This window comes from Ranitomeya variabilis, chromosome 1 (genome assembly GCF_051348905.1).
Source record: "Ranitomeya variabilis isolate aRanVar5 chromosome 1, aRanVar5.hap1, whole genome shotgun sequence".
NCBI classification, from domain to species: Eukaryota; Metazoa; Chordata; class Amphibia; order Anura; family Dendrobatidae; genus Ranitomeya; species Ranitomeya variabilis.
In genome coordinates this window covers 604,976,634-604,987,652 of record NC_135232.1, presented here as the reverse complement: position 1 = coordinate 604,987,652, position 11,019 = coordinate 604,976,634, and the positions used below count along the sequence as shown (strand labels likewise).

Below are 11,019 nucleotides of genomic sequence, written 5' to 3'. Positions count from 1 at the left end.
CCCCGGGTGAGTATAATAAAACTTATTTTTCTTATCTTTCAGGTCAGACCAGGGGCTTATCTACAGCATTACAGAATGCTGTAGATAAGCCCTGAAAGGCAGTGGCCGCATCTTATAGCGGCAAAACAAGGTGACAAGTTCCCTTTAAGGCAAAGTGGGATGAAAAGAACAAGGAAAAATTACCTTTTTCTACTAAAATATTGCTTTAGCTGCAATTATTTTCTTTTTCACAAGAGGTAACAGGAAAAAATAGACCCTATAATGTATTACGCAATTTATTTTCGAACATGAAAATATACCATATGTGATAAAAAAAACCCTGCTGTTTGGGCAAACGGTCGGGATCGGAAAGGTAAGAAGGGATATTTGTTGTGTAGATTTGGCTGTAATAGATTGCAGACGACATGACGCATTTGCAGAGCTCCTGAAATACCAAACGAGCAGAAGCCCCCAATGAGCGACCCTATTTTGTAAACTAGAACCATGAAGGAATTCATCTAGGAGTGAGTTCAGCATTTTTAACCCATGGGTGGTTCACAGAACTTTATAACATTAAAATGCGAAAACTAAATATTACATTTTTCCAGTAAAATCCTCTGTTAGCATCAAATCTATAATGTATATAAGGGGTAATAGAAGAAAAAAGACCCTATAATTTGTTATGCAATTTCTCTCAAATCCAGTGATATCCCTTATGTGTTGAAAAAGTAATGTTTGGGCACATCGTAGGGTTTGAATTTAATTTTTGAACAAAATTTTTGACACCATATTGCATTTGCTGAGCCCCTGAAGTGCTGAAAAAAGCATAAATCCCCACAAGTGACCCCATCTCGGAAACTACACTGCTTATGGAATTCATCTAGGGGTGTAGTGAGTAGTTTGAACCCACAGGTGCCTCACTGAATTTTATAATATTGGGCAGTGAAAATTTAGTGGTAAAAATGTATTTATTTTTTATTTGCTGCAGATTTTTCAGCTACACAAAAGTTAATAAATGAAACTGGACCCCACAATTTGTTGCATAATTTCTTCTGACAGCGGTGATGCCGCATATATCGATGGAAACTACTGCTTTTTTCTGCTGTTTTTGAGGTTTTGGAGGATCTTTAAGTCCGCTATTTTGGGTTTTGCTGTTTAGTGTTAGGACTCGCAAGTGTGAGGACCTTTGAAGTGGGTTGCGAGCTTGCATATCTTGGCCAAAATAGCAACTAATACCTCACATATTATTTTTATATGTATTTTCTGCACTTTATTATTCAGGGTACAGCTGGGCCCATTTGGTTTTGTAAACTGTGGTGTCTGTTCACATGGGATGCATTTGGATAGCACTGGGCAGCTCGCCTGATCGAGTAGTATAGGTGTCACTAATAGGCTGTTAACCTGGATGCTGTGCATCACCTGTATGTGAACAGCGCAGCATACAAAACTCTATTGTGCATTAGTATACCAAGCAACCACCCCCTCCATGGATTGGTAGGCCGTGAGTGGTTGTCTCATTTGTATTTTTGCACCTGTGTTGCCGCCATCTTAACTACATGGGTCCACTGCATCCTTATAGTGAATTTGTTTGGAGGCCTGGGCAGGTAAACATCGCTGACTTTTTTCTGCTGTTTTGAAACTACTGTTAGGCCACACGTCAGGGCTGAGCAGGAAGAAACACTATTTGGCTTTCGGAGCAGATTTTCCTGGAATAGTTTTGCAGATGACATTTGTGGAGCCCTAAGGATGCCAGAACAACAGGAAAACATCGCAAAGTGACCCCATTTTAGAAATTACATCTCTCAATTAATTAATTTATAGCTGCAGTGACTATTTTGGCCTCACTCTGCAGCATCCACTTTATACCTTTTTTTCTGGAGAATTGCAAAGGCTTTTTGTGAAAGAAAAAAAAAAGAAAAAGTTTTTTATTTGCCGTATCCTGAGAGCTGTAACTTTTTTATTTTTTGGCCACCACAGCTATATGAGGGCTTTTTTGTGCTGGACAAGTTAAAGTTTTTATAGGTATCATTATGAGGTACATAACATTTTTTCATCGCTTTTATGCAGATTTTGCAGATGCAGAATGAGCAAAAACCAGCAATTCAGTTTTTGTTTTTATATGCACTGCTCAAAAAAATAGAGGGAACACTAAAATCCCACATCCTAGATATCACTGAATGAAATATTCCAGTTGTAAAACTTTATTCATTACATAGTGGAATGTGTTGAGAACAATAAAACCTAAAAATTATCAACGTAAATCACAACTAATATCCCACGGACGTCTGGAGTTGGAATGATGCTCAAAATCAAAGTGGAAAATGAAGTTACAGGCTGATCCAACTTCAGTGGAAGTGCCTCAAGACAAGGAAACGATGCTCAGTAGTGTGTGTGGCCTCCACGTGCCTGTATGACCTCCCTACAACGCCTGGGCATGCTCCTGATGAGGCGGTGGATGGTCTCCTGAGGGATTTCCTCCCAGACCTGGACCACAGGATCCGCCAACTCCTGGACAGTCTGTGGTGCAACGTGACGTTGGTGGATGGTGCGAGACATGATGTCCCAAATGTGTTCAATCGGATTCAGGTCTGGGGAATGGGCGGGCCAGTCCATAGCTTCAATGCCTTCATCATCCAGGAACTGCTGACACACTCCAGCCACATGAGGTCTGGCATTGTACTGCATTAGGAGGAACCCAGGGCCAACCATACCGGCATATGTTCTCACAAGGGGTTTGAGGATCTCATTTCAGTACCTAATGGCAGTCAGGCTAGCTCTTGCGAGCACATGGAGGGCTGTGCGGCCCCCCACAGAAATGCCACCCCACACCATTACTAACCCACTACCAAACCGGTCATACTGAAGGATGTAGTAGGCAGCAGATTGCTCTCCACGGCGTCTCCAGACTCTGTCACGTCTGTCATATGTGCTCAGTGTGAACCTGCTTTCATCTGTGAAGAGCACAGGGTGCCAGTGGCGAATTTGCCAATCCTAGTGTTCTGTGGCAAATGCCAAGCGTCCTGCACGGTGTTGGGTTGTGAGCACAATCCCCAACTGTGGACGTCGGGCACTCTGACCATCCTCATGAAGTTGGTTTCTAACCATTTGTGCAGACATGTACATTTGTGGCCTGCTGGAGGTAATTTTGCAGGGCTCTGGCAGTGCTCCTCCTGTTCCTCCTTGTACAAAGGCTGAGATAGCGGTCCTGCTGCTGGGTTGTTGCCCTCTTATGGCCCCCTCCACGTCTCCTGGTGTACTGGCCTGTCTCCTGGTAGCACTTCCAGCCTCTGGACACTACGCTGACAGACACAGCAAACCTTCTTGCCACAGCTCGCATTGATGTGCCATCCTGGATGAGCTGCACTACCTGAGCTGCTTGTGTGGGTTGTAGAGTCCGTCTCATGCTACCACAAGTGTGAAAGCACAACCAACATTCAAAAGTGACCAAAACATCAGCCAAAAAGCATTGGTACTGAGATGTGGTCTGTGTTCCCCACCTGCAGAACTACTCCTTTATTGAGTGTGTCTTCATAATAATTTCCATATGTTGTCTATTCCATTTTAACAACAGCATGTGAAATTGATTGTCAGTGTTACTTCCTAAGTGGACAGTTTGATTTCACAGAAGTTTGATTTACTTGGAGTTATATTCTGTTGTTTAAGCGTTCCCTTTATTTTTTTGAGCAGTATATATATTTTTTCCGTCTAGTACAGTGCGGAAAATACGAGAAGACCCATTTATTGTTCAGGTCAGTTCAATTATAGCGATACCAGATTTATATAGGTTTTTTTATGCTTTGCTACCATTACACACTAAAAACAATATTTTACAAAAATGAATCTGTTTTTGCATCACCTTATTCAGAGTGCTATAACCTTTTTATGTTTTTCCACAAAAGAGCCATACGCAGGATTGTTTTTGAGGGACGATTTCTCATTTTCATTGAAACCATATTTTTTTACATATGTATTTTTTATTGCTTTTAATTACGGTAACTTTTTTGTGTCAGTGTGACAAAAAAGCAGTATTTGGTATTTTTTTTACTGCACAGAATAAATAACGTGACACTTTTATAGTTCTGGTTATTCTGGATACCAATTATGTGGATTTTTTTTTTACACAAAAGCTGCGGTTTTAGTGGTGGGACAACTTTTCGGAATTTTGCACTTACTTTTGTGTCTTTTTTTTTTTACACATTTTATTTAGCTTATTTTTGCTTGGTCCCACTGTGGGACATGAATATTTTTTACTTTAATCGCTGGTCTCTATGTTATTCCCCTTAATGACTGTTGGCCCTCGTTAAGGGGTTAATAAATCTGCCAAATCCTGGCACCAAGACGGTGGCACTGTCGTGATTTCTTGCTTTATTCAGATCCGACTGCAGATTCTCTCACATTTGACAGGAAGAAGAGCGTAGTATGATGTATGAGGCAGCATTTTTCCAGTCAAAATGGTGCATGCTGATAACGACCCCGATATAAATAAATGGTGACCGACGAGCCAAGTTGTGACAGACCCTGCAATGTGGTTTGGGCAAAGGAAACTTATGTGACCAGTAATGTAAAGGCGTCTCATAATCTGTAATATTGGATTATTTGGCAACTCAAGAGTCTCAAACACGTCAAAGGATTTTTCTTCAACTGAGAGGAAATAATTGATAAACCAGAAATCACACCGGTGTAGTTCTAATAAACAGCTCTTTGAGGAGCCACATCTAGGAGACGCTCATTTTAGTAACTGAAATCTATGCATTTAAGCAGAATTTTGCCTCCACCATAGCATTTGGGGGCAAACATGGCGCTGCATTAATCGCATCATTTTACTGTCACTGCCTTTCGACCTAATTTGTTTTATAATTATTTTGAGGCGCATTTCTTCTCAGAGAAGTGTCCACATCCGGTACAACTGCCCCACTGCTACATTTTTTAGGCGTTCAGCTCCTCATAACAAAGTGCCTCATATTATGACCAATTTTGCTATAAAAATAAGACTGTGAAGAACATGACTGCCAAAAACAACAAATCTGGCAGTTTCTATAATGCTGAGGTGACGTTCTTCGCGCCTTTTGTTCTGCGCAGCTGCAGTTCAGCACTTTTTTTTTTTTTTTTTTTTTTTTTTTTAAGTCCCGTCTTATAGGGGAGTGAAGTGTCCAAGTCCACAACCGAATTCATCCGCGGCAGCGTGACGCTGTGCACCTTACTTCCGCCCTGTACTCCTCCGCTGGTGTCGCCGCCATTTTGTTGGCACCCAAACTTTTGAAATAGATGAAATACTTACAGTAACGTGACGGATTATCACCGAAGAGGGCGGATTGAGGAAGGAATAGGTTTGGCAAGCTGGCTGTGAGCGCTGACCGGCCGCGACGGTGAGTGCTCCTGGGTATCGGTCAATATAGTCCGTCGATGTCCATGTGGTCGTCCTGTGTGCAATTAAGAGGGGAGGCTGTAGGGGCACTACAAGTCGCAGCTTCCATTACCACCCCACACATTATCTCCACAGCTCCTGATAATCCCTCAGCCACCTGCGTGTTTCCCCAATCTGCTGAGGTGTCGCTCAGCCTTCTTGGGGAGAGATATAACAAGTATTTTGTGTATTTGTGAGGTAGTCCTCATCTTATTTCCAGTCAGCGGTCCCTGTCGCTGTGCCGGTGTCCTCTGAGGCGACCATATTTGTTGTGGCTGGATTTCCGTAGCAGAAACTCGTGATAAATGTGACATTTTCCTCATATAAGGCTGATTACAGCCCCCATTAGCCCCTCATTTCATATTAGGCCTCCAGACCCCCTCCTGCGTCACGTCTTCCCTCAGACAATCGCATGTGTGGCAATTCCCTTTGTGTGTATGTTGCAGATGGCGCTGGACCTGGGGAAGCGGTTACTGGAGGCAGCTCGCAGCGGAGAAGACGACGAGGTCCGACAGCTGATGCAGAATGGGGCGCCATTCACCACAGACTGGGTATGTGACCCGGCCGGGTATCATGGGGGTGCGAGAGGTCCTGACAACTCCTTTCCTTTTGTTTTTTTGTGTTTTCCTTTCTCCAAGACCCATAACTTACACTTTTCTGTCCAGTGCCGAGTCTCCACCGCTGCTCCTACTTTCTGTTACTGTCTTCAGCTCTGCAGCTAATCGGTAGATCCGCTGATTGGCAGCAGCGCTGTTGATGTGATGGACCGTAGCGGACACTGGGAGCTGTTGTGGAGACTTAATGCTGGACCCGGGAGGGTGAGTAAAAAGCGGCTTGTATGGGTGCGACGTGTGCTGGGTTTGCTTGGCAGGTAATGTGTGTAACGGACAGTGTGATGGCATTGCAGATGAGCGTTCCTGGGTTTCCAAAAGAGCAAAACGCTCTTACATTGAGTAACTAGATAGTTTATGCTGGAATAAAAATCATTATTCTCGGCAGCACAACGCCCGGGGTAAGTAGGATATTGTGTCGCTGGACATACGCAACATGCAACTCGGGTTCAACTTAGCTACAGCCTAGCACTAAAATACACTGTGTTCCAAATTATTATGCACAAAGAGTTTAGGAGTGATAAGGTTAGAATTTTTTTTGTTTGTCATTTACACTCATTGATGGTGATGGGTGTCAGGGCTCTTTATATCACTGAAAGCGATTGCAGATACCTGTGCACATTAGTTTGGCAGGTGTGTCCAAATAAAGGCAAGACTACTTAAGAAGGCTGTTCCACATTATTAAGCAGCCTACATTTTTTGCCAAAATGGGAAAGAAAAAGGATGTGTCGGCTGCTGAGAAGCAACAAATTGTGGAGTATTTAGGTCAAGGCATGACTGCAATCAACATTGCCAAGACACTTCATCGTGATCATCACACAATCAAGAAGTATGTAGCTGATTCCCAGCACACACGTGTGCGTGCTGATAAGGAAAAATTGAGGACTCTTTCCAACAGGCAATTGCGTAAGGTTAAAAGAGCAGCTGCAAAAATGCCTTGTCATAGCAGCAGACAAGTTTTTGAAGCTGCTGGTGCCTCCAACGTCCCCAGATGCAACAAGATGCAGGGTCCTTCAGAGGTTTGCAGCTGTGCGTAAGCCATCCTGTCGACCACCTCTATCCACTGCACACAAGCAGAAATTGCTCCAGTGGGCCAAACGATACATGAAGACTGACTTCCAAACTGTTTTGTTCACCGATGAGTGCCGTGCAACGCTCGAGGGGCCAGATGGATGGAGTGGAGGATGGCTGGTTGATGGACACCCCATGAAAACACGGCTAAGGCACCAACAAGGAGGAGGTGGAGTAATGTTTTGGGCTGGACTCATGGGGAGAGAGATTGTCGGCCCCTTTATGATCCCTGAAGGGGTAAAGATGAACTCCATAATCTATGTGGAGTTTCTAAAACAACACTTCCTGCCATGGTTCAAGAGTAAGAACCGTGCTTTCCGCAGCAAGATCATTTTCATGCATGATAATGCACCGTCTCATGCTGCAAAAAACACATCTGCATCTCTGGCTGCTATGGGCATAAAAGAGGACAAACTTATGGTGTGGCCACCATCTTCCCCTGACCTCAACCCCATTGAGAACCTCTGGAGCATCATCAAAAGGAGTGTCTGTGATGGCAGGAGGCAGTTCACATCTAAGCAACAGCTCTTGGAGGGTATTCTGTCCACATGCAAAACAATTGAAGCAGAAACCATCCAAAAACTGACAAATTCAATGGACGAGAGAGTTCAGAAGCTTCTTTCGAACAAGGGGTCCTATGTGCAAATGTAACATCACCTAGAATGAAGTTTTCACTTGAAAACTGTTTGATTTCATTTTGTAATAAACTGATAATGCTTATAACTTCACAATTGAGCATTTTTTATTTTTTTTTGTTTAACCCCTTCATGACCCAGCCTATTTTGGCCTTAATGACCTTGCCGTTTTTTGCAATTCTGACCAGTGTCCCTTTATGAGGTAATAACTCAGGAACGCTTCAACGGATCCTAGCGATTCTGAGATTGTTTTTTCGTGACATATTGGGCTTCATGTTAGTGGTAAATTTAGGTCGATAATTTTTGAGTTTATTTGTGAAAAAAACGGAAATGTGGCAAAAAATTTGAAAATTTCGCAATTTTCACATTTTGAATTTTTATTCTGTTAAACCAGAGAGTTATGTGACACAAAATAGTTAATAAATAACGTTTCCCACATGTCTACTTTACATCAGCACAATTTTGGAAACAATTTTTTTTTTTGCTAGGAAGTTATAAGGGTTAAAATTTGACCAGTGATTTCTCATTTTTACAACAAAATTTACAAAACCATTTTTTTTAGGGACCACCTCACATTTGAAGTCATTTTGAGGGTTCTATATGGCTGAAAATACCCAAAAGTGACACCATTCTAAAAACTGCACCCCTCAAGGTGCTCAAAACCACATTCAAGAAGTTTATTAACCCTTCAGGTGTTTCACAGCAGCAGAAGCAACATGGAAGTAAAAAATGAACATTTAACTTTTTAGTCACAAAAATGATCTTTTAGCAACAATTTTTTTATTTTCCCAAGGGTAAAAGGAGAAACTGGACCAGGGACGTTGTTGTCCAATTTGTCCTGAGTACGCTGATACCTCATATGTAGGGGTAAACCACTGTTTGGGCGCACGGCAGGGCTCGGAAGGGAAGGAGCGCCATTTGACTTTTTTAATGAAAAATTGGCTCCAATCTTTAGCGGACACCATGTCGCGTTTGGAGAGCCCCCGTGTGCCTAAACATTGGAGCTCCCCCACAAGTGACCACATTTTGGAAACTAGACCCCCCAAGGAACTCATCCAGAGGCATAGTGAGCACTTTAAACCCCCAGGTGCTTCACAAATTGATCCGCAAAAATGAAAAAGTACTTTTTTTTCACACAAAATTTCTTTTAGCCTCAATTCTTTCATTTTCACATGGGCAACAGGATAAAATGGATCCTAAAATTTGTTGGGCAATTTCTCCTGAGTATGCCGATACCTCATATGTGGGGGTAAACCACTGTTTGGGTGCACGGCAAGGCTTGGAAGGGGAGGCGTGCCATTTGACTTTTTGAATGGAAAATTAGCTCCAATCGTTAGCGGACACCATGTCGCGTTTGGAGAGCCCCTGTGTGCCTAAACATTGGAGCTCCCCTACAAGTGACCCCATTTTGGAAACTAGACCCCCCAAGAAACTTATCTAGATGCATAGTGAGCACTTATAACCCCCAGGTGCTTCACAGAAGTTTATAACGCAGAGCCGTGAAAATAAAAAAATAATTTTTCTTTCCTCAAAAATGATTTTTAGCCCAGAATTTTTTATTTTCCCAAGGGTAATAGGAGAAATTGGACCCCAAATGTTTTTGTCCAGTTTGTTCTGAGTACGATGATACCCCATATGTGGGGGTAAACCACTGTTTGGGCGCACGGCAGGGCTCGGAAGGGAAGGCACGCCATTTGGCTTTTTGAATGGAAAATTAGCTCCAATCATTAGCGGACACCATGTCGCGTTTGGAGAGCCCCTGTGTGCCTAAACATTGGAGCTCCCGCACAAGTGACCCCATTTTGGAAACTAGACCTCCCAAGGAACTAATCTAGATGTGTGGTGAGCACTTTGAACCCCCAAGTGCTTCACAGAAGTTTATAACGCAGAGCCATGAAAATAAAAAATAATTTTTCTTTTCTCAAAAATGATTTTTTAGCCCACAATTTTTTATTTTCCCAAGGGTAACAGGAGAAATTGGACCCCAAAAGATGTTGTCCAGTTTCTCCTGAGTACGCTGATACCCCATATGTGGGGGTAAACCACTGTTTTGGCACACGTCGGGGTTCGGAAGGGAAGTAGTGACGTTTTGAAATGCAGACTTTGATGGAATGGTCTGCGGGCGTCACATTGCATTTGCAGAGCCCCTGATGTACCTAAACAGTAGAAACACCCCACAAGTGACCCCATTTTGGAAACTAGACCCCCGAAGGAACTTATCTAGATGTGTGGTGAGCACTTTCAACCCCCAAGTGCTTCACAGAAGTTTATAACGCAGAGCCGTGAAAATAAAAAATAATTGTTCTTTCCTCAAAAATTATGTTTTAGCAAGTAATTTTTTATTTTTGCAAGGGTAACAGGAGAAATTAGACCCCAGCAGTTGTTGCCCAGTTTGTCCTGAGTACGCTGGTACCCCAAATGTGGGGGTAAACCACTGTTTGGGCGCACGTCGGGGCTTGGAAGGGCGGGAGCACCATTTGACTTTTTGAACGCAAGATTGGCTGGAATCAATGGTGGCGCCATGTTGCGTTTGGAGACCCCTGATGTGCCTAAACAGTGGAAACCCCTCAATTCTAACTTCAACACTAACCCCAACACACCCCTAATCCTAATCCCAACTGTAGCCATAACCCTAATCACAACCTTAACCCCAACACACCCCTAACCACAACCCTAACCGCAACACACCCGTAACCCTAATTCCAACCCTAATCCTAACCCTAATCCCAACCGTAACCCTAATCCCAACCCTAACCACAACTGTAACCCCAACACACCCCTAACCCTATCCGTAACCCTAACCACAAGCCTAATCTTAACCCTATTTCAAACCCTAGCCCTAATTCCAACCCTAACTCTAATTCCAACCCTAACCCTAAGGCTATGTGCCCACGTTGCGGATTCGTGTGAGATTTTTCCTCATGATTTTTGAAAAATCTGCAGGTAAAAGGCACTGCGTTTTACCTGCGGATTTACAGCAGATTTCCAGTGTTTTTTTGTGCGGATTTCACCTGCGGATTCCTATTGAGGAACAGGTGTAAAACGCTGCGGAATCCGCACAAAGAATTGACATGCTGCGGAAAATACAACGCAGCGTTTCTGCACGGAATTTTCCGCACCATGGGCACAGCGGATTTGGTTTTCCTTAGGTGTACATGGTACTGTAAACCTGATGGAAAACTGCTTCGAATTCGCAGCGGCCAATCCGCTGCGGATCCGCGGCCAATCCGCTGCCGATCCGCTGCGGATCCGCTGCGGATCCGCTGCGGATCCGCTGCCGATCCGCTGCCGATCCGCTGCGGATCCGCTGCGGATCCGC

The 11,019-nt window shown here is 43.5% G+C and overlaps 1 protein-coding gene across 1 annotated transcript in view; it reads left to right on the top strand.

Annotated features, from left to right (window-relative positions):
• The first annotated feature begins 5,125 nt into the window (after positions 1–5,125).
• GABPB2 (GA binding protein transcription factor subunit beta 2) overlaps positions 5,126–11,019 on the top strand; it is a 28,053-nt gene continuing 22,159 nt past the window's right edge. Inside the window, exons 1-2 of the mRNA XM_077259499.1 lie at positions 5,126–5,345; positions 5,830–5,934. Coding sequence (XP_077115614.1) covers positions 5,830–5,934 — 105 coding nt within the window. The 5' untranslated portion in view covers positions 5,126–5,345. The remainder of the gene's footprint in view (positions 5,346–5,829; positions 5,935–11,019) is intronic.